Source organism: Typopeltis vanoorti, chromosome 3 (genome assembly GCF_054136105.1).
Source record: "Typopeltis vanoorti isolate ZY-2024b chromosome 3, IOZ_Tvanoo_1.0, whole genome shotgun sequence".
NCBI classification, from domain to species: Eukaryota; Metazoa; Arthropoda; class Arachnida; order Uropygi; family Thelyphonidae; genus Typopeltis; species Typopeltis vanoorti.
In genome coordinates this window covers 117,832,956-117,858,577 of record NC_143551.1, presented here as the reverse complement: position 1 = coordinate 117,858,577, position 25,622 = coordinate 117,832,956, and the positions used below count along the sequence as shown (strand labels likewise).

At 34.8% G+C, this 25,622-nt stretch overlaps 1 protein-coding gene across 2 annotated transcripts in view; it reads right to left on the bottom strand.

Moving 5' to 3' along the window:
- Positions 1–22,726: 22,726 nt before the first annotated feature.
- The window catches only part of Rpp14a (Ribonuclease P/MRP subunit p14 a), a 51,492-nt gene continuing 48,596 nt past the window's right edge, over positions 22,727–25,622 (bottom strand). For both annotated transcript variants that reach the window (XM_090415924.1, XM_090415925.1), the window contains exon 5: positions 22,727–22,858. In XM_090415924.1, the coding sequence (XP_090272050.1) occupies positions 22,817–22,858 (42 nt within the window). In that variant the 3' untranslated portion in view covers positions 22,727–22,816. The remainder of the gene's footprint in view (positions 22,859–25,622) is intronic.

Sequence of the window (25,622 nt, the reverse complement as noted above, 5' to 3'; positions counted from 1 at the left end):
TATAAGCTCTGTATTACTAAAATTTTGGCATAGTTCGACAGGCAGCGGACTATAAGCCCTCAGATCGTTTCAAACATAAAAAACCGAAATCCTCCATCGCAAGAGAAAGCTGATACAGCCTCAATGCTCACAATGAGCGGATAAATTACCCACAATAATCTCATCACCCACAATCTAAAATCCAGATGAAGGGATAAAGAGTCAAGGACTCAGTCCATCAACCAATTAAGTTCAAAGTTCAAATTTTGGTATTTCTAGCCTGGCTCCCACTGATGGGGGCTGGCCTTGAGAGGCTCTGCTTGGTGATAGGTTTTTGCCTGTCTCTGAGTAGGGCCACCGCTGAGATTATGGCTTTGGCTGGTGGTGGGGTGAGCCTACCACTGGGTAGAGTCAACGCTGAGAAGTTCTTCTCGGCGACGGAACAACGCTGAGTTGGACGGTCTTTTGGCCACTATGGAGTGGTGTAGGGATAGTCCTAATTTTTAGAGAGGTCTTTACTTAAATACACCTCAATAAAGGTCGAAACCGGTCTGGGTGGTGGCCCCTTGCCTTTAATACAAAGCATCATACATCTCCTCCAGGAGATGTGCTTTGCGTTAAGGATAAATATTAAGATTAGTGGTCAGAGCTTATTCTACTTTTACCATGAGTTGCCTTGGTCTTGCACTACGTGCAGGGTCAGCTAGACTTGCAACACTTGTAGGTGCAAACGACTTATTTGTCTGTTTGTTTACTTGGGAAATGGAGTAAAACCAGGTTTAAAATAGCTTGGTATCTTTAACATTTATTATACCCAAGGTAAAATACTTTCTACACACACACACACACACACACACACACACACACACACACACACACACACACACACACACACACACACACACACACACACACACGATGTTTATTTTATTTATTTATTTTTAATCATGATCTCTCTCGGAAAGTCAGGTTTATTTGGTATTATTCTAAAAGAGGTTATTTATTTCTGTTTTTCCTTAAGATATTTCAATATTTTTTATTTATTTATTTTTTTCATATCAGGTAGTGTTGGGTACCAATGATGCTATGAAAGGTCATCCATTTGTTTTACAAAACAAAAAAAAAAAAAAATCATTCTGAATAGTGATAATTACTGTAATTATTAAACTAAAAATAATTTCGACTTTTAGAGTCCGAACGATAGTTATTCGGTATTATACGAGACAACACGTAGAGGCGCCTGACCAGAATGCTATCCAGTGAACTATAAGTCAAGCGTTTAATATTATTACTATTAATATCACCTAACAGTTTTGCTATTTAATATGTTACTGAGTTGTTATTTTTTTATTTATTTATTTTTATTTTATTTTATTTATTTGTATTTATTTATTTATTTTTTATTTATATTTTGCAAACAAGTAATTTCATTATTTGATGTGTGTGTGTGTATGCGTGCGTGCGTGCGCGCGCATCATATAAAGGCTCATCGAAGGGAGAGTGTGCCAACAGCATCGAACGACTGATCTCCCTCCAACTATAAATTATACTAACTGCGCTCATGTAGATATAGATATTCACTAACATGCACCTGTAGTTTATGACAACATACTAGTTAATAAGTTATGAAAATGCGCAACCCCCCCCCCCCCTGCGAATACTCGAGAATACGAGCTAATGTGGACGAAATTTAATATTTAACATTTTCAAACACTTCTCATTGATGTTAAAATCGGGTTATAATAACCAGGGGCGCGCCAGTAGTGTCCGGCGCCTGTGTGCAAAACTTTAGTTGGCGCCCCTATCTCCCCCCCTTCCAATAAAAAAATCACTTTAAAAAAAAACGTTTTTTTTTAAAGTACTTCCTCCTCTTTGGTGCTTGTGTGGGTCGCACACATTGCACATATGGCCGGCGCTCCCCTGATAATAACCACAACTTGACATCACATTTTTTTCACTGTACCAAGGAGGTCGCTTCACTCTGCTAGTGACTCGTGCAGTTAACTTTCGACTCGGTGCAATGATTTTAATCATCGCGTTTGGGATATTAGTCACACGCAATGATCGTAATCAGCCACTTGTGTTCTTGCCTTTTTTTTTTTTTTTTGTGAATCGTCGGAAATAACATATATATTAATATCGTAAAAGCACCTGTAATGTTGCGTTATACATACATTTCCTAACTGCTACTCTGACGGTATCACACTGATCATTGTGGACCAAAAACATTTTTTATGGAAAAGACGTAGATTATAATTCTCGTGGGGGATAGGGGGGGGGGGGAGTATTCCAAAGATAGAAAGAATGAGAAAAGGCAATTATATTTGAAGTTAAATAAGGCTGTCGATCAGACGTAGTTTCGCAAAAATATCTGATAGGTGCTAATGCATTTTGAGAATATACCACCTATCAGATTTATTTCATCCATTCACCAGAATAACTTCCAATTAGTTGGATAGAGTTTAATAGAATTCGGTCCTGTGGAATAGTTACTGAAATTTGTATAATCATCGCAATTTCGGTTAAGATCGCACCAAAGTTCCCGAAATTAAACAAAAATCGATACAAAATTATAGGTTACAAATTACTCGTCTACGGTGCCGAAGTCCCAAAAAAAAAAAAAAAAAAAACCTCTAGATTCAGTAGTCGGAGTGGTGATGATTATCACAAAGATATTATTCTTGTATGGAGATTGCACGCCTTTTCTTTCCAGAAACAAGAGTATTCAAACGAGTCAGAGATTGTCCCCAGTTAAACAAATATACCAGTCTCGTAGACATGACCTCTGCAGTTATTCCATTCACTCCCAGTTCTCTTAAAGTTATTATGAAACGCAACTTATGATTCGCTTGAATATTTTCCATACTTGTCCTGTTAATAGTGTAGACAACAGCAAAAGGATTGTTGATGAATTTGCGTTAATCACTGAAGATAGAACATGAGAGAGCAAAATAGTATTCATATAATACGGAATAGACCGAATAAGTTAGAGAGGGTTATCAAGATGTTTTAAAATATTAAAGCATCTCAGGAAGAGTTTTGGTTAAAAATTGGTATGCAGGCTACTAAAATATTTCAAACATGTACACAGGGCCGACTCTACCGACGGTGCAACACGTGTATTTGCACGGGGGACCAAGTTTTGGGGGAGCGGCAAAATGCATTTACTCTGCGTTTGACGAATGTACTCATCTTCGCTTGATTTTAATTACCCATGCAGGTGCGCATTTTGAACAAAATTCCACCGTTGAAGGGTTAATTCTCTCTCCCTTTCTGCAAAAAATATAGTTTATGATCATTTTTCATTAACTTATGAATTCTCATTAGCTAATGCTAACTGTTTAGAATTTATGATGATACATGTTGAAGCCTAGCTTAACATCATGGCTTTTAAATGTCATTAATCACCTTACCGGCCATTATGGATCAAATACGCATCCTCATACGTTTCGTATCCATCAAATATTTCAATGTAATATCAATGGTATTAAAATTTTAATATGCACTTCGCATCCATGATAACCTTGACGTCTTGGCCGGTAGCGTGGTTTTTAAAAGAGTTTTTTTTTTAGGGGAAGGAGCGGCAAAATATGCTATTGCACGGGGCGACAAAATTTCTAGGTCTGTCCTGCATGTACATGTTATTTTACAACCTGTGTCATCACAAATTGGTTAAATATCATACAGTACATGAATTAGTAGATAATATCGACATTTTTCCAAAAGATGGCGCCAGTTTAAAATGAAATGCTTCGTCGTCCACGGAACGTGGACTAAATAATTGGTCACCTTTTTGCACTCTTTCTTGAATAGCTTTTTAATACTAGATGATAATCACATCAAAGCCAACCTTGATAATTGGCGGTACTTGGTGATAAAAATAACATATTTCAATTAGCAACATCATTGTTATCAACAAGACACGCGATTTGTGACGAAGCAGATCAAAGATATAACGTGAATGCCCTTTAAAGAGCCTTTGCACCCTGGCAACCATATCCACTTCAATCTACTGCATCGTCATTATCTTTTGTATTATCTATTGCTCTTTGTATAGACTTATACACATAATATTCAGTGCTTGGTTATTAACAGAATAGCTTATTATATTGTAATTAGAAATTCTCATATTTAAAATATTAAAACATTATTTTTAAATTAGCAGAAATTTCTAACACTTCTAAATATATATATATTGAAAGAATTTGTGCTTTAATGTCATGATTAACTTCGATGTGCAGCGTATACTAAAATCGACCGAATCGGATGCCAATGACTTTTTTTTTAATTGGTAGGATACTAGAACACAAGTGCAACCCTGTATTTGTGTATGAGTTGTTGCTCAAATAGTTACTAATAGCTTTAAAAAAACGTATAAAGTTAGAACATTTTTTTCTAACTTCATCAAATAACTCTTCCGTATATTTAATGATAATACATCCTCGATGAGTCCTGACTCCATTAAGGTCTAATAATAATACATCAAATACACGAAACTGGAAGAACCAAAATAACTCAGTCTACAGCACCGATGTGCTGTAGATTTTGCAATTCCTCATATGTGGGTTTAATGTGAAAATAATTTTTATTTAGCAAAACCAAAATTTACATATTCAAGTCATAAAATAATGACATGCATGAATATATATTTGATTATTACATAGGAATGTAGTAGATTCGTACGTGATGTATTACATAAGAATCGTGGCAGGGCACACTACTTCTCTATGCACAACTCACTCTCTCCCCCCCTACTTAATCCTCTAAGTATTTACGGCAGCACTCTACCACAATCAGTACACACCGCCATCTACCGCTCGCCAATTTTTTTTTTCTTTCTTTCCCCAAGTTAAATGTGTGCACTAAGTCCTATTTGTCTGTATACGTGGAATGAAAAACTGGGAGAAAAAACCCTGCCACTCCCCTATCTTCTAACTCACGTTCAATTGAAAAAGCTCATATGAAGATTCCCATATAAATGAAATGTTATTATTATTATTATTATTATTATTATTCCTGATACCTCCAAAGAGTCCGACGACTCATCGCGGGAGGATACCTACAACTGTCTCAACCACTACACCGAACCTCTACTACGAATCAACTCCATCAACGCCATCTACCGCCCACCACAACTAGTATTTTTTGTCTGTAAATTGCGTGTGTTCTGAAGGGCCGATTTGTCTGTATGCGGGATGAAAAACCCGAGTTTCCGGGAGAAAAAACCCTGCTACCTCCGTATGAGATCGGCTAACTCACCTTTGATTGAAATCGTCCAGATAAAGATTCCTCCCGTCGCGACGAGAATCGAACTTAGGCCTATTCCAATCGAAGGGCGCAATGTACCGTCGTTCTTCCAATTGCGCTACGGAGGCGCTATGTTCTTGCTTTCTTTAAATTATTTTATTTTTTTCAAAAGTTAACAAGGAAAAAAGTTCGCATTATGTTTAACAGTCTTCTAACGCTAATTCTTATTATTAAGTAAAAGGAGAAGGAAATCAGAGAAGCAGTAATCATAAAAAAAGAACGGTTTGGCGACCCCCCCCCCCTTTCCATACACTCATCTTCTTTCTGAAAATATCACAAACCAAAAATTCCACCATACACCTGTAACAAAGTTTTAAAAAATGACTTGGCGCGTTATCGCTATCTTATCCAAATTCCTGGATTATTTTTGTATAGATGATCTTCAAGGCAAATGACTACATCTGGCGGTTATATCTAAAGCGTAGCAAAAAAGGGGGGGAGGAGGAAGGTTATTATCTACCTAAATGATATTGCCCGGGGTCGAAAAGGTCATCACACATACTTGTATAGTATTTGCCATATTATGATTCACGTGAATATGAAGCCCTGTACTAGTTGCCTATGATAATATGGAGGAAGTGAAAAAGTACTAGAATAAAACGCATATTATGAATGCATTTCAAACAAAGTAGCAAAAAGAAGTTCGCATTTTTCAAAAGAAACTTGACGTTGCGGGAAACTAAAAATTAAATAATAATAATAATAAAAGTAAAGTTTTGTTTGCTGATAGTGAATGATTTCGTCCGCCATGATAAATTACAAATTAAAAGAAGTTTAAAATTGTAATTATAACTGAAAGTCTCTGCATCAAGTATTTAATTTACTATTATTTCTCCCTCCCATTTCTAACTTTTAACACTGCTGTAAATAACTGTTTACTTGATTGCCTATGAAATAAATTATGCTGATATATAGGCACTTATTTAAATAGAATTTTTAGGGAAGATAGCAAATCAAGGCTGGTATGGAGGGAAGTCAATTGAATAAATTTATATGGAATAAGAGAGAAATAGTCAAAGCACTAAACTAGCTGTATTCAAGACAGTGTTCAAACCAGTTTTAACTTACGAATCTGAGAGTTGAGTTAAAAATTAAACAGTTGATTAAATACTAGCGATATGAAAGAAAAAAAACGGAACTGAAAAGTCTCATCAGTGGCAGAATCGTATCAAAAATAAAGATATTAGAAAAGAACGTGACATTCTTATCCTCAAAAGTTTAATGGAATGAATACAGCACAGAGGAATAATTAAGCACAAGTTTAATTGTTCCGATAATTCGTCTCTGTCACAGAGCCATCTTTAGGAGTACACTATGAAAATTGTAAAATTCCTCCAATTTCATCACATCCTTCTCATCATATTGATTACAGTAATGCTATCGCAATTCCCTATATCTGGGGGTCTTCAGAAAAACAGAACTTTAAAGAAATAAAATATCGGCACTGCTTTCAAACCTCAGCTGAAGCTGGTAGCCATTACTGCCGCAGGTGTTTACAAGGTTCTTCGTTTTTGCAGCTTATCATATCATGAACAAACTGGGAGATCTGCTAACATCTACCCAGATGAACACTAGAAATACATCCGCCAGTACTATTACGGTCAGTACAATCAGATACTTTGTACAGCATCAGTGTGTGTGTGGGGGGGGGGGGGGGGGGAAGCAACTGCTGTGCTTCATTACAGCATATAAAAACTTACCTTTTTTTAGAATCAGCAGCAGATTTAAAAACCAGCCTAATTTAAACAAATGTGGTTGTGTTAAACTTCCCAAGATTTGGGAAACAAATTCTTAGGCCTTCCCCCAACAGCACCCATGTTTAAAATAATATATTTTCTTCAGCTTATTGATTTTGTGTGTCATTACAATTTTAATATTGCATTCCCGAAGATGTGTCTGACAGAGAAGAAATATTGGAAGATTAAACTTGTGTTTAATTATTTCTCTGTGCTGAATTCATTTTATTAAACTTAAGCCAGAACCTAAGCTTAAATACTCGTTAACATTGTTACCATTCTGCATGAGCAGAGCATATCTAATCTGGTATGATCACTTAAACAGACTGGGAGAGGAAGGGTTAGCAAAAGAATGTTTTTGTCAGCATAGCAGGAAAGAGACCTCAAAGGAAGACCAAGAACATGGTGGATTTATGCAGTCAGAATTGCTCCAGAAAACAGAAATATGACATCTGTCGATACTGGAATGCTGAGAAGTGATAGACTAATTAGGAGGAAAATTCTTCACAGAATATTAGTAATATGTAATCTTAATAGTATAGTAGGAATAATAATAATAATAGTAAAAATGTCCATTCGGAAAAATGTAGGAAACGGATTAATAAATATTATTATAATATTAATTTGATTAGTTGTGTTATGGTTATTGTTAAAATATTCATAATCATCAGCTATGAATAACCAAAAAAAAAAAAAAAAAAACCAATAACCAAAAACAGTTGATTAAGTTTAAGTATTGTCATTATGAATAAAACACATTAGAGAATCTAATTTTATTTTATTATTTTGGATCTAATACCTTTTATTCTTCAAAGGGAATAGATGGAGTTCCTTCGGTCCTAATATAACTTTCAGTGACGGGCAGAAAGCCTCTTCATCTTTCGGTGATAGTAAGTTCAAGCTATCAATGAATCAAAGCTTTTGTGGACAGAGTACAAAAAGGCATTTGTTTATTTATTTTGATCTGAGTATTTTCATACTGTTTGAATATATACTGGTAACTACACACATCAATTCAAAAGGGCTAGTGGCATTTCGGCGATAATTATATATATGATATGACAAGGAAATTCTAACTGGATGGGCTTATTTCGGCACCTTTCGTGTTTCCTTTCACGTTGTCCCCCTCCCTAAGTGTCAGCCTTTGCAGGGAATATTATTTTTTCAGCAAATACCCGCTTAATTTGACGTTCACAGATTCTTCTTAAGGTGATGACATTCCTATGTTCGATGTCTGCAAAAGTTTTACATTTCTAGAATTGTGTTGAATCTAATAATAACCTTAAGATGCGACCCGAAACAGACAAAATTAAGCGGATGTTTACTGATAATATAATGGAATTCGTTTATACCTTCGGCAGGTTTCATAATTTTTATAAAATAAAATTAAATAAATAAAATTATGCAACGTACATCTGTCTCTCTCTGTGTGTGTGTAAAAACTTATCATGTAGTACTATCATATTATCTTGTATAGCCTTGAAGATATATATGGAATTTGACAGTTCTATCGTGGTAGTTACAACCGTCGTTTTGACCTTTTTAGTATGTGTGTGTGTGTGGTTAAGTTAAGATAAATAAACATAAAATGCGCTAACACCTTCCCTATAGGAGGTAGGCAAGGCAGTTTTAGCTCTATATAACTTTTGGAGACCGAGAGGGAAGTTCAGTCTCCACCAATAGCCAATTAGGGATAGCTGACTTGAAACTATCACTAATTATAAATGGCATATAGTAAAGAGAGGCGGACAAGCGTCGCCATCTCGTGGTTCCTGTATTAAATCTTGAAGTAGTGTGGGTTCTACGTTCGACTTACTTGAGTTTATGGGGAGGAAAAACACGAGTCCGGGAGAAAGAACAAAAAAACAAAAAAAAAAACGGCTTGTCTGTGTCAGAAATCGACTAACGTGAACCAATTGAAGAACGGCTTGGAAACGTTCTTCTAGTCGACGACTAGGTTGAAACTTACAAAGTTTCAATCTACGGATTCAAACGCCATTTCCAATAGGGTTACTAAAGTTAAGATATAAGTGTTAAAAAGCTATATATATATATATAAAGATGTAAATTAAAAATTTAAGGTTAAAGAAAATATATCTAAAAGATGGTGCCTACATATATTGTTGAAATAGAGGCTTCATCCACAGCATTAGCCTGCCTGAAGAAAGACCATAAGTTCAGTTCTAGTTGCCAACAAGAGGAAGTTTTTCTAAGCTTTTCTTTGATCATTTTCATAGTAAGTGGATCTCTAGAATGGGAATAGGGATTCTTTTTCAATGAAACTTTGTTTTTAAGTCCTTCATCTCATAAAATTGACCTCAGAATCAGGGACGGCTCGTGCATAGGCACTATGGAACTGCAGCACCCCCAATTTTTCTCGATATATAAATATAAATATATATACTTATTAATTTATTTATATTTGCTTGTAATATTTAATTTTATAATCAACAATCCTATACAATTCTCTTATTTTGTATAAAAAATAATAAAAATCCATCTTGTAGCATTTAGGAGGGCGAAGGACGCTGGCAGCACTGTGTTTACCACAGTGCTAGTATTTGCTACACGAGCAGGCATATGTACGACATAGTGAGATGCGAGCTATTAGCGTAATGCGGCACTGTCCGTCACGCAGTTCCATTGTTGTTTATATGCAGTTTGAGCCAGTAGTAGAGTGTTCGTAGTGCTTATTGTGTTTACTCCGATATTACAATTAAAAACATAACATTTGTTATAGTTTTTATTTCAGAACATTATTGGGGTTATTATGATAATGGATTTTATTTTTAAGTACTTTTGAGGGATACTAAACTATATAATTTTATCGATAATAAACAATATTTTTTCATGAAACAAAACAAGAATATGTTATGTTGAATTTTTTCTTGATAATTATTCATAAGACTATTACACTTTTTTATAAAATCTTTATCAAGTAGCTTTATTTTTATCCTCCTACATGTTTCGCCAAAACAAGAATATATTATATTTTTAAGTAATTTTGAATTATACCAAACTATAATTTTATCGATAATAAACAATATTTTTTCATGTTTAATTTTTACCATATTTTTAATATTTTATCCAAACATGTATGCACTGTACTTATAGTGTATACGTATTTGGATAAAAATATACATTGTATGTATATTTATATTTCGAAAGTTGCAGCACCCTCACGATTTCAAGCCACGATCCGCCACTGCTCAGAATTAACGCTATTACAAACAGTAATACGAGTGTTAAAATTTAGTGCCATGACATGGCGGCAGTTTTCTACTGTACTCGCTCTCCTCCCTGAAAAGCTTTAGTTAATTAGCCTTGGCTCAGTATTAATGATGGCATGCAGACAATCTATCTTCAGATAGTTACAGCTAAAGTACTTCTGCTTACTCTCTCTTTGAAGAATAATAAAAATAAAAAAAAAACATTAGGGGATTTAATTTTATCTTTAAAAGATACAGATATTATTTTTGGAAAATTTTCCATGTTACTCATCTAAATTAATATTAATTTTTATTGCTATTTTCCTATTTTTTTCTTTAGGAATACCCCCTTTTATAATGTCACTGGCTTTTTACTCAATTTTTAGGGCATTATTGATGTTTTAAAGACAGATACATGAAGAATATAAGGAAGGAATAATTTTGGACATACCTTTATAAGATGTTCCTTGTCTTCTTTTGGAGCAGCATCAGGCATATAGTGATAAACATTTATATACCACTGCTGAAGTATGACAGAAAGGAAGGGTTGGTGGAAATAGAAAGATGTGGAAGAATTGCGGATAAGGGCGATTTCAAGGGTGGACTGTGAATTCTTTGGGAAGAAGATGAAAGATAGAAATTTTTTCGGGGAACGGAGGATAAAATATGATGAATCAAGGTTAAAGGTGGGAGTAACTGGGATGTGAGATGTTTCGATTGAGTGTCGTCTTCGAGGCTACGTCATATCTGCTTAGTGTTTTTGATTTGGGTGTATGTGTTGTTTTCTATTGGTCTTGACCTAATTTTTATGTTGTGGAGCTTCCAACTCTCGAAGATTATATAGGGACGGTGAACGTTTATTGAGTTTTTGTCACTTTTACGGCTATTGTTTCCGATATTCTAAGCATTGTTTCATTTTCCTGTATGTCTACTATTACGGCTTTGTCGATTTGTGGGTATGTTTCTGTTCAAGAGCGTGGGCTGCTGTTTCTATTTTCCCTGTTTATCTTTTGATTAGTATTTCTTATTGCTTAAATGTTCCGGGATTGGTGTGTTGCAGTCACAGAAGTGTTCCTGTATGTTGTAATGTTCCATTTATGGGCAGGACTACAACGCTTCCAGTTCGCAAAATCTCTCTACAAGTTCTTTCAAACGCCAATATTCGTCTCCTAGACTCTCAGACCATTATCTATGTCTCACAACCATTGAGAGCGCAATTGCGCATATGCGTTTCTAGCAGTCTCAGTTTTGTAGAAATGTTTATTGATTTACTTTTCCTTATCTTATTCATTGCCTGTAGGTTTACTTTTGCTTGTTATCCCTTTTTTTTATAGTGTAAATCGCGTGCCATGTTGCACCCTAAGTATGCGAGGTATATGACCTCTTTTCCTTATCTTTTTCATTGCCTGTAAGTTTACTTTCGCTTTTGTTATCCCAGATCTTATCTCTCTTTTTGTGTACATCGAGTGCCATGTTGCACCCTAAGCATATGAGGTACCTAACTTCTCTCTTTCTATATATATATAGTGTCGAACGCTTTCTTAAAGTCAACAAAACATATATAAACACTTTTGTTTTTACGTAGTGCTTTATCCACAACGAATCTTAACAGTTGGTCAACAGTACCTCTGTATCTTCTAAATCCAAATTGCTCACCTTCTAGATTTTTTCCCCCATTAGTTTTCTGATTGCCTTTACAACTTCATCCCACAAATATATTTGTTTCTTCCCCTGTGCTTGGTGATATTTCGATTCATGAATTTAACCTCTTTTGGACCTCAACATCTCCCTGTCTCATATAACTCTGAACAGTGTCTTGCCCATCTCTCTCTTTCTCTCTTATTTCTTGTGTTCATCAAGATTTTAATCTCTTATAGCTTGCTACTTTGGGCGCCTTCCTTTCTTGTTGATGTTTCTAATCATCTGGTATACTTCTCTTGTTCCACTATTGTATTTCTCTCTTCTAACCGGCTTCTTCACTTCATTACATTTTGCTCTATATTGTTCTTCCATTTCCACAAAAATCTCTCTGGAATTGGCATGATATCTCCTGTGAATCCACGTCTAATTTGTCTCTGGATTGCTTGTTTCGCAGCTGTTGATTGCACACATAGCTTTGTTTCTATTTTCGCTTGAGTTTCAATTTGAGATTGACAATCACTTAGCTATGATCCGATTCCATGTTGCCTTGAAATGATCGATACTGCTGAACTGTGTCCCATCACTTGCTTGAGTCTCACGCCTATCAAGTTCTTCCATCAGTTGACCATCATATTTTGTTTTGTTTTTTGTCTGGAATTTTGTGTTGCGAATTACCTTGTCATATTTCAAGGCTGAATCAAGCATATTTTCTCCTCTTTCAATGATTTCTCCATATCCATATTTGTCTATTATTCTTTCCCATCATCATTCATTATCCTTCTCGATCTGCGCATCGTAATCTCTTCCAATGATTAGTCTATTTTTTTTTTTGGCACTGATTTCAAGATTATTTTCAAATTGCTATAGAATCATCATTATTTTTTTCCAGTACTTCTTTGAAGTGGGTGACTAGACCAGAACTATTGTGATGCTAATAATCTTGATGCAAATCTTGCCATTATTATTCTTTTATTTACTGGTTTTTATCCTAATAACCATGTTAACAGTACTAAACGTATTTTAAATCAAAATTAAAAGTGGTGGTTCAGCGATATGAAATCTGTGTATTGATATCACCTGAAATTTGATCAGGTTTAGCTTGTTTAAAAGTAAAATAGAATCCAAACTAAATAAATAATATCCATTGAGATATCTGTAGAAAAAACAACAAAAAAAACATCTTGGTAGAACATCTTCTTACCTCCATATGAAGTCATACAGAATTATAAAGGTTTTTTTCATTGTGCAAAACAGTCCAGCCAGAACACACAATTAGCAGACAATATATGCTGACCTCATGGAGCCTCCGTAGCTCACTTGGTATAGACAAAGCCCTTTGTCAGAATGACCTGGGTCGTTTTCTGTCCATGACATGAGGAACATTTGTCTGGTCTCTTTTAACTAAAGGTGACCAGTCGCATACAGAAACTCAGGTTTTTCATACCCCCTAGGACAGGCAAACCGGCCTTGTGAACACATGCATTGACAGATATAAGACATACCAGGAGGCATAGGGCTAACCACATTATCCGCGAGACAGTCGCGGTTGTGAAGTCCTCAGCAAAAGAACCTCAATGGTTTGTGTAAAGCTTAAGACAAGACAGTGCTACAGAGGCTACCTCTATCTCACACCAGATTGCTTCAAATAAATTGCCATTCACATGCATCTTCCAGATCCCCTACTCATTGTGGCAGCAGTTAATCTGATGTCATCAGCAATACCCATCCTATTTTTTTATAACTTCAATGAAAATGCTATATCCTCACATTCTATCCATGTAACTACATCTGCTATCAGCAAAGTCTCACTAATGCCTGTAACTTTTGGTGAGGTCACACCAACCAGCACCCAAAACTCCTCACTTTTATATAATCCTGATACTTCTTTTGCATTAGTATATATAAATGGTAGCATCTCCCATTGGTCCTCGCATACCTATAACCTTGTATTCATTCCATTCAAATTTCATATTTGAGAATGGAGACCACTTGGTCATTCTCACACTCACTCACCTCATGGGTGACAGACACACACACACACAGATGCACGTCTGCATTCACTCTAACAGCATTATTCTCCTGACTTTGCACTTGCATGCTCTGAGTGAACAATGCTTTCTTGAGAGAGCTATCTCAAAATCTATTAAAAGTGCAACCTATCTGCATTATGTAAGTCCTTCCATTCATCACATTCAGTCCATAGGTCTCCACTCCACACCATTCCTTCTGCACAACCTACATACTGATTCATTTGCAATCAAATTCACATGGAGAGAAGAGGCAAGGAATAAGAAAAGTCTCATCGACTATGTTATTGTTGATAGTGATGTTTTCTCTCTGGTGCATGACACCAGAGTGTACAGAGGATTTGAAAGTGGAAGTGATTACTATTTAGTCTTGAGCAGGATAAAATTAAATATCATATTGAAAAGAAGAACAAGAAAGAAAGTTTTAAAGTGAATAAAAGTTGAGCAGCTCTCAGATGTAAACTGTAGACTAAAATGCACAAAGATTATTGAAAAAAAAATGAAAGAGTTTGAGAACTGGAACCAAACTTTGGAGAATCAGTAGCAAGCCTTGAAGAAAATCCTGATTGATTCAGCCAGAGAGGCATGTGGTAAGGTTGTCTGTAAGAATAGAAAAATCAGAACTCCATGGTGGACACAGGAAGTTAAAGAGGCAGTGAAGGAAAAGAAGAAAGCATATCAAAAGTTCCTGGCAAATAAGTCAGCTTGTGCTCTTAGAGAATACACACAAATGTCTTCTTCTTCTTCCGAACATGGAATTTAGGCCATGTGGCCTGTTCCGGTCTCATGCCATCTCTTTCTTGGTCTTCCGATTCTTCTTTTTCCACTTATTTTGTATCTGTATAATATTTTTGGTAGTCTGCTGTTGTCCATTCGATTTAAATGTTCTAGCCATTTTTGTTTATACTGTCTTATGTAGTGATTAATTGGTTTTATTTTCAGGGATTGTAAGATTTCTTCATTTGTTTTGTGGTCCGACTTGGTATATCCAGCTGTTTTTTTGAGGAACTTCATTGCTGCTGTTTGAATTCGTTTTTCATCTTTCCTTTTCATGGTCCATGTTTCGCTTCCGTATAGTAGAGTTGGTTTTGACAAGATATTATATAGTCTGATTCTAGTGTTTTTGTACCAGGGATGGCTTAAATATATTATTTATTATGCCATTTACTTTGACAAAGTTTGATATTTTAGTGTCTATGTCTTTTTCTGCTTCATATGATAGATCACATCCCAAGTATCTGAAAGTGTTTACTTGTTCTAGTATTTTATTATCTATCACTATTTTACTTCTTATTGGGTTTTCTCCTTTGAACGCCATTATTTTTGTTTTTTCTTTGGATATTGTCATATTATATTGCTTTGAGATATCATTTAATGATTTTAATGATCTTTGTAAGTCATCTTCTGATGTAGCTAATACTATTTGATCATCTGCAAATAGTAGTGTATCTATCTTCATTTGTATACCAAATGGGTTATGCTGTTTCCAGATTGTTATTATTTCATTTATATATATATATATATATATATTGAAAAGCAGAGGTGAGAGGGTACATCCTTGTCATACCCCTCTTGATATATCTTTCCATTCTGAGGTGTGTTCTAATTTAACTGCTATTTTATTTCCTGTATATATTTCTTGAATAGATTGTAAAAGTTGGTTTAGTATGTTTAAATCGGTTAATATTTTAAACAATTTTTGTCTACTAATTTTGTCAAAGGCTTTTTCATAATCAATAAATGCCACGTGTTTCTTTTTGAAATTCTCTTCTCTTTTTTATTAATAATTTTAAAGTAAAAATTGGATCTATGCAGGATCGGCCTTTTCGGAAACCGTTTTGTTCTTCTAGTAATTTATTTTCTACAATGCTGCTTAGTTTCTCTTTTAATATTCCTGCATATATTTTATATCCTGTATTCAGCAGGCTAATTCCTCTATAATTACTGCAATTGTCTTTATTTCCTTTTTTATAGATTGGGATAACCAGTGCTTTTTTCCAAGAGTTAGGGGTTTTTCGGGACATCCAAACCATATTCTATATTTATATTGTCTTCTCCTGGCGTTCTCCTATTTTTCATCTTCTTTATTATATTTTTCAGTTCTAACATTGTGATATTTTCTATTAGGTCATTCTTTGTCTTATAAAATTTTAATTCATTGTTCTCATCTGTCCAGAGATTTTGGAAATAGATCACCCATTTTTCTAAATCTATTGTTTGTATTTTTATCTTTTCTTTTATTTCTTTATTCATGTATTTTATTACTTTATAGGTTTTGGGTTGTGGCTTAAATAAATCCTTTTCTAGTTCTGTTACGAAATTGTTCCATCTTTCTCTATGTTTTTTCCTTGCTTCTCGTTTTGCAATTGCACTATTTCTTTTATACTCTATTTCTGCTTCTATTCTTTTGAAATTTAGCCATTTCTGGTAACTGTCCTTTTTGGTTTTTATTATATTTTCTATTTCTTTGTTCCAGTCTCATAGTCCTCTTTATCCACTTGTGCCTTATTCCTAAGGTTTCTGTTGCTGCTTTTGTGAGAATTTGTTTCAAATTTTCCCATTCATCTTCTATGTCACTTGATTAATGTGTGGTTTCTGTTTTTAAGTTTGTGCATTTTTGATATTGTTGTCTAACTTGAGGATTCTGTAATGAAGAAATTTTGTAGCTTGGCTGGTAAGAATTTTCAATTCTATGTGTTTTTAGCCACTTTGGTTTAAAACGAATTTTTGCTGATACCATATAATGATCAGAGTTTAATTCAAAGCCTTGATATGCTCTTATGTCTAAAATTAACTCCACTAATTTAAAATTTGTGATAACATAGTCAATTACTGATTTGTATCCTCTGGCTGACCAAGTATATTTATGTATTTCCTTGTGCTTAAATACTGAATTCATTATTCTCATATTATTATAAATGACAAAATCGCGCAATCTGCGACCATTTTGATTACATGTATCTTCGCCAAATTTACCTATGTTTGTTTTGTATTTTTTGTTTCCTATTCTGGCATTTAAGTCTCCTGCTAGCAGTAAATAGTCAGTTTTGTTTGTTTTATCTATGGCATTCTGTAATTCTTTATAAAATATATTACTGTCTTCTTCTTTTCCCTCTTCTGGTGCATATGCACCAATTATTGTTATGTGGCCTTGCATGAAACTTGAAAGTATTTTGAATTTCTCCAGGGCAGGTTACTAACCTGTCACTGGGTAAGTCCAGTGGTAGGGCTGCTACCTAATGCCCCTGGACAGGCAGATCTAACAGCATTTACTCTGTTAGGGTGTTAAGGTTATACCGCCCATACTCGGTCGCTCGTTTGTACTTTGAACATGATGGACCACGGGAAGGTGAGGTTAACATTTGAGTGGGAGAGGCTATGTATTGCGCTTCACCACCCCTTCCAAATAAGTCAGCTTGTGCTCTTAGAGAATACACACACAAATGTAAGAGAGCTAAACAGTGTGTAAAACTAGCTAAACAAAAGTCATGGGAGGACTTTGGCAAGAATATAGAAAATAAATATCAAGAAGGTGGCAAAATATTCTGGGGGTTGTTGAAGAAGCTTAGGAATGGAGGAAAGAGTGCTGTAAAAGGAGTTAGAGATGATAAAGGTGACATGAAAACGGGAGAAAAAGATATCCTTGAAGTATGGCGTAATTATTTCGAAAAATTGCTAAATGAAACAAGCAGTGATAGCACAGTAGTAAAATAACACTGACCAGGCATACAGTCTGGAATACATATTCATACTTGAAGTAGAAAAAGCCATCCAAGGCTTGAAATGTGGAAAGGCAGCAGAAGTAGATGATATTCGACCAGAAATGCTGAAGTATGGTGGAATAAAAGTCTTACAGTGGCTGCAATGCATAGTTCAGAAGGCGTGGACAGAGGGACGAATCCCCAATGATTGGAGTAGAGCTCTCATAGTACCCACATATAAAAAGGGATATAAAACTGAATGTGAGAATTAGAGAGGTATTTCCCTACTCAGTGTTCCTGGCAAGATTTATGCCAGTATACTTAAGAAACGGTTGAGAAGAATTGTGGAAGAAAAGCTTGGTGAAGAACAAGCCGGATTCAGATCAAATAGAGGCTGTCATAATCAGATCTTTACACAAAGATCTGTATTTAAGTTTTGTCGATCTGGAAAAGGCATATGACAAGGTGCCAAGAGAGAAGCTATTCAACATGCTACAGTTATATGGTGTCGATGGGGCATTATATCAAGCAATACTTAGTCTTTATTTGAGTTGCAAGTCAGCAGTTAGAATTGAAGGAAGTACAGGAAGATGGTTTAATGTTAAATCTGGTGTGAAACAAGGATGTACATTATCCCCTCTGTTATTCATTATCTATATGGATCACATTATGAAGGAAAGTGGTATTAAACAGGATATAAGAATTGGAGACGTTAATGCATGCTCTTTGCCTTTATGCGGACGATGTTATATTTCTAAATAAATCCGCTACAAGTTTGCAAGATTCCCTGACTAAATTGAATAACTGTTGTAATAGATGTGGTATGAAGGTCAGCAATAAAAAGACAAAGACAATGAAAATAGGTAGAATCGTTGAAAATATCAACTGTGTTGTGAATGGAGAACCTGTGGAACAAGTAAAACATTTCAGCTACTTAGACACTATTTTAGATGGTAAATTAAATATGGAAATAGAGAACAGAATCAACAAAGCTGGTATGGTAGGAAGTCAATTGAATAAATTCATATGGAATAAGAGAGAAATTAGTCGGAACACTAAATTAGCTGTATACAAGACAGTGTTCAAACCAGTTTTAACTTATGGATCTGAAAACTATGTCAGATGTAACACACTTGACCAAAGACCACAGATATGAGAGTGCTGAGAAAGATTGGAGGCATGAACAGTTGGCATCAATGCCAATATAATATTAAAAATGAGGATATTAGGAAAGAACTAGACATTGTCAGCATCCAGGAATGCGTTAGCAGAGCTAATCTCAGGTGGTATGGTCACTTAAACAGAATGGGCGAGGAAAGATTAGCAAAGCAAGTGTTCTCTGCCAGGTTGGCAGGAAAACGACCCAGAGGAAGACCAAAATATAGGTGGATTGATACGGTACAAAGTGCCTTAGACGATAGAAATATAAGATCTGATAATGATAATATTGGAGTCTTGACAAGTAACAGACTGATTTTGAGGAAAATTGTAGATAGGAAGTTAGTAATGATGTAAATTTTTCATATCCTGTACACCCCCTTGAGGGTATATCTTAGGAATTTGATGATGATGAAAATATTAATGTTTCTGCTGTAATTTTTTTTGGCATAGATTAATGAAATAAATAAAAACTTTTATATATTTTATTATTATTTTCTTATTTTATAAAATTATGATTCCTTTCTGCTACACTGTGAATCATTTTTGGCAATAGTTTGTACATAAAATCAAACTAGGTTATAAAATTAATTTAATTAGGTAATGGTAATACATTTAAACTGGGATATTAAATTTACATTTTAATTATATATATATATATATATATATATATTAACAATTTTGAAAATACTGGTTGCTGCGTTTATTAAAAAGAGTGTCTCAATAATTTGGAAAGCGTCTGTGTAATAATTATTCCATCATGTTGTTATTCCAAACTCAATAGAGTTAAATCAGGACTATGTTAAAGACAAATAATTCAGTAAAATGGCTCTTTACCTCGATCACTTTTAGAAACTAATTTAGAATGTTGTGTGTGTGTCATGCATAGTGTTAGACTGACATCTAGTGACATTTTTTTATCATCACTATAAGCAAACAGTAATTCCAGCCTCCTTAACATGTTTGCACATTGGAGTCTGCACAAACCATTGGCAGGAACTAGCTTAAGCATATGTATGCTGTTTCTGCGGTATATAGTTGCATTTTCACAATACTTATTGGCATGTTAGTTGCAACTTTTTTTTTCAGTAGAAGTTTATTTGTAAAATTAGCATTTGTAAAGTGTCTGGATGATATCAAATATCTCAAATGTAATTCAAACTGATTTCAAGTTATATATATATATATTTTCATACTGATATTTTTGGTGTACATAAATTGTATGCTTTCTATATATGCTTGCATTATATACAGTTGTTATACATATTTTCTTGAATTGAAAATTTGAAAGACGATGTTAGAATAAATGTCTTTAGTTAGTTGCTATGTTTAGTGCTACAAGAAATCTGTTTTGCTTGCATGCATGCAGCACAGAGTCACATTAGTCATTGCTAAATATAGTACATAGAATGTAAATGTCTCAGTACTGTATTTAGTGATAAACAGAACTACTTGTTTTTCTTGCTTCTACAGAATAGCATCTGTTGAAATGTTCATCACGTTATAGGAACACTTTTTATTCCAGTCTTCGGAAACAACAGACGTCATAAAAAATGTATTTATTCCTCAATAAAAATGAATACTTCTATGTATTATAAGAAGTGGTTGATCTACAACAAAATACTAGCATATGTGAGATATCTATCATTGATAGGAGAGAAGAATTGAGGACAAAAAAAATGTAATGAACGTAGGATTCACTAAAGTGTGAATAATTTTAATAATGATTGGACATTGTGTATTCTATTACTGTGTAAAATGTATACTGATCCTTAGCCTTAGTAAAGAAATTCTTAGAATATGAAGTGAAATATAAAGAAAACAGAGAAATAAATACACATAACCAGCACAACTAATTTTACAAAATGATTTGCTACTCCATCAACCCATATGTATTCGAAACATGCCTAAATGAATCACCTGATCAACATTAGTTCATTGAATTAGGCCCCACCCTATAGTTAATTACTAAACTACCAAATGTATACAGCAGATGTTTATTATTGGTTAGTTATTTATACTTTGCAAACAAATTTATTTCCATCTTTTTTCATTATGCCATCATAAATTCACTTATGCATGTCTAGAATTTATAGGATCACATGCCATTCACTCCACCCAGCAATATAATATAATATTATATTACTGTATTATTCAAATTAAGTGGATATTGAATCCAACATTATTTCAAAGCCGAATAGAGAAACTACAAGAGTTTCATGCCAAATATAGATAGAAACTATAAAAGTTTTCGCAGATCCAAGCGTAAGCAAACCTTTTCATGACAGGGGCAACTCGTAGGAAAGGTGGGTTAAGCTCTGATCACTATCCTTGGTATTTTCCCATAATGTAAAACACATCTCCTATTAGATGTATGATGTTATACATTCTGGGGGGGGTCACTACCCAGACTGGTTTCGACCTTTGTTGAGGTCTCATTAGTGAGTAAGCAGACCCAAATTGTAAATACTTGGGTTGTAGTGATGCAGAGCTTATATTTTACCATATGAATTGCCAAGAGGTTTCACATCACAAAAGCCACCAAGAATTACTGAAATAGAGAGCCAAAAGACTTCTGTCTTGAAAAGGTTTGCTTATGCTTGGATCTGCTGACACTTTTATAGTTTTTATCTATATTTGGCATGAAACTCTTGCAGTTTCTCTGAAACGCTTGTAGTTTCTCTATTCGGCTTTGAAATAATGTTGGATTCAAAACCAGTCTGGGCATGGAACCCCCCCCCTCCCCAATACACATAATGTATAACATCATATATCTCCTAGGAGATGTGTTTTACATTATGGGAAAATACCAAGGACAGTGATCGGAGCTTAACCCACCTTTGCTACGAGTTACCCCTGTCATGAAAAGGTTTACTTATGCTTGGATCCACCGAAACTTTTATAGTTTCTATCTATATTCAGCATGAAACTCTTGCAGTTTCTTTATTCGGCTTTGAAATAATGTTGGATTCAATATCCACTTAATTTAAATAATTTTGCCTCGCCAAAGTGAAGCCTTTTGGCTCTCTATTTCAGTAATATTACTGTATATTGCTGGATGGAGTGAATGTAATATAATATCACAAATGTTAATTATTAATAATTCGTTTGTCCTTATTTATACTTACACTTGTTCTTTCCTTTACATTTGCAATTCTCACATGGCTTATTAATGATGATTCACATATTTACACCTTTGGTCACTTCAGTTATACCAACCAAATACAGTGCTCTCCTTCATTATTGTTTTCTAATATATCCTAAAACAAACACAATTTCCATCCCCTCTATGCAAATTTGGTTTCAATTAAAGAACCTTCATGATATGTAGTGCATCTGCTAAAATGCAAGCACGAAATTTCTGCATGGCACGGTGCTCTCTCTTGTCCCATTATAAACGAATGTCATCAGTCTCTGAGAAAGCAAAGTTCATTTATACCACAACAGAAATATTTTTTTATACAGTTCAATCTTAAAAAAAAAAAAAAATAGGTTCCATATTTATCATTATACTGCCTCATATGTGCTTTGTTGAACTGTGATTTGCATAATTTTAGGCAAACAAATTTTCATAAGGTATGGCTAAAAATTCCTAGAACAAGAGTACTGAGCATAGGAGAGACCTATAAACTGAAATACTGTATACTTAATAAGTCATGCAATATCAAATGCTAGAAAATTTCATATTGCAAAATGATCAAAATATATACAGCCATAAGCAGTACAACAGAGAGTACATTAAAATGATTTCAGTTGATGCCAACTCATATGTTAAACATTTAAAAGAGGCATATACATGGTAGAGTGTGTGTGTGTGGTAAACAGTTGTATCAAACAAAACTTTTGGTGTTGTACAATGCTTTAAACAAATCGCAGCTATTATAAGTCAAGTAAGCAGTTAAAAATAGGCTTCTAAAATCAAAGTTAACAAAAAATGGGAAATACTAATAAAAATATAAAACCAGTGATTTCATATTTGAGACTGCAAATAAATTTTATTTCACTTCTCAACATTTTTTAAACATTCATGAACTTTCAATGCATATGACTGAAAAATCCTAGAAAATTTGAGAAGCAAGTGCAATAAGTATAGGAGACACCTGTAAAACACAAATATTTCAATTAAATGACAGATTCTCATTAATAAAAGATATGAATTTTTACTTCAATTACTTTAAGTTATTGTAGTTATAAAAGTATGTATGTTTGTGTATAATATGTTTTTATGTAGGAGTTGAATATTCTGTTGGACTACAAGTTATCAGCAAAACCAAAACTGACAGACAGAATGAAAGAGTGCATAATTGCAGGAGAAAAACAACTCTATGAATGATGGAATGGAAACAAATGGTTGTATAAATCACAGAATGGAAGCAAAAGAATGTACAGCTGAAGAAACAAAAGCGAGTGACACTCTGGAAGTGAAGGAAAGTCAGAATTAAGAAATGAAACAAATGAACGATAGACTAGACTGACAGAATGTAATTGCCAGGATGCAAAACTTGAAAAATGAATTGATCAGAATGAGAAGTGAAATGAAAAATATGCATAGTGAGATGAGACGTTTGGTGGATAAGAATGAATGAAGGAGTACAAAAAGTTAGGACGAAGGAAAGCAGAGAAAGAGGTGACGAATGATGCAGGAATAGCAATGTATGGAGATTCCATTATTAGAGGTGTAATAAATGAGAGATACCATAAGATGTGCTTTCCAGGAGGGAGAATTAGCAGGACAACTGATGCATTAGATAAGAGAAGCAGACGAGCAAGCAAGCTGATGGTGTGATTGTTGGAACAAATGACTTGGTTGGACATAAAGAGCATGTTAGAATGGATATCATGAGGTTGTAGAGGATAGTGAAAGATAACAGCATGGTTAGAAGGGTGGTCTGTTGCTATGTATGATAAAGGTGAGCTGAGACAGAAAGTAGGGATCATGAATGGTATGTTTAGGCAGAGCTGTGCAAAGAGAACAGAGGAGAGTTTGTGAATGTGTGGGATGCATCTGAGAGAAGGATGGAAATGGACAAAAGTGACAGGTTGCATTTGAATGGATTTAGTGTGAGTCAGTTAGAGAGACTATTGCTGCAAGGAGGAACAATAAGTGATGTAAGCAAGAAGGCAGAGGAAGTAAAAAGTGAAGCAAAAGATAAGGAGAGAGAGAGAGAGGAAAGATGAGAATCAAGTGATTGTAAATTCTAAATTAGCCATTCTGTGACAGGCTATGTCGGATTTCACAAAAGCACAGGTGCAACCCATGCGGCAAAATGAATCGTGAAGTGTGTAGTTTGTGCACAGTGGATACGGGCAGTAGAAGATGTGGTTGCAATCTGTGTTTCTGTGAGGAATAGGACATCTGGTCTGGAAGACTGCAAGTGGTGGTGAACATCATTTATGTTTGTGTTATGTCAATGGATGTTAGTAAAGTGCATGTGAAAGTGAGTTTTTAGTGAAGAGATTCAAGCTTGGTTTGTGTGTTTTGTCTGTTGTGATGAGACTGTTTTGATGGGATTGGTTTATGAAGGAGATTCATTTTTGTTGCAGTGTTACTGTCATTGTTTGTAGAAGACTTCAAACGTTTAATTGTGATTAGCTGGAAAAATATGGTGAGGATGTGCAATGAGAGAAACAGACTCTCAGACATAACATCCATACAGAGAAAAACCAGTCTCCATACATGACATGACATCGACAATGCCCCACATACCACTACTCGGCCTCCCTCTCCAGGCACAACCTAGCAGAGTATGTGGCACCAGGATTATGCACCATTTGACCGGTAAGCCTCCTGATTTGATACTGACAGGTTCGGGCCCATGTACTAAATGGCAGCCAGCCTGCGGCACCACCGTTTTTAACTGATGTACCCTCGAAATGGAGGAGATAATAGGTCTCTAAGTAGATGTTGTCATGGCCTTGAAGGGTATCACTCACACTACATGAAGAAAGTGTGTGTGGGGGGGGGGGGGAATAGAAATTGGAAACCCTGCTCTGGAGACCAAACATAGCATTTGCTCCTTCAGACCCCCGCTAAGCTGGGTGGTGGTATTTCACCGAGTGATGAAGAACATCTTCCACCTAGTATCTCGTTGGCATTTCCTCCAAACAGTCATAAAGGGATAAGTTAGTAAATAGCATGCAGTACCATCGACAGGGTGTAGCATAGAAGCAGTCTGCCTTATGGCGACCTTAATAAGGACGCTCAGTCAGCCATATTGTGGTAGGCACCATCACTACCCTAACAATTCCTATAAGCGTAGCAAGTGCAGAAAGTTTTTCCAAGCTTAAACTGATTAAAAAGTATTTGAGAATAGCAATGACCCAAGAAAGATTGGTTGGTCTAGCAACTATATCGATAGAAGCGGACATAGCTTATAACTTAAATTTAGAAGAGCTTATAAACAATTTTACTGTGCGATATTCCCGTATAGCAAACATTTAATTAATATTATTATGTAATTATTTTGCATTAATGTTTCTCTTGTAATAAAAACAAAATAGCAATTGGAGATTTCCTTATGTTTTTGTCTTATAATCCATCCGCGTCGATATTAAATTGTTTACCTCAGGGTGCGATCTAATCTGGCAACGGCTCTGATAATATGTATGTACAATTAAGTTAAGCACTGCAGTATCCACCTATAACTAGAATTTATAATCAAATGTGTTTGTATAAATTAATTCTTTGTAAAAAGTTTAAAAATATCATGCAATTTGTCTGAATCTGATAACATCTGTTGGAATGTATATGGCTCAGCCAGATAAGCAAAAATATCATTTCTCCTCTCATGGAGTGCTTTCATTCCACCAGAATAAGACAAATGATAAGATGTGTGTGTTGCATTTTTCACACATAGGCAGGTC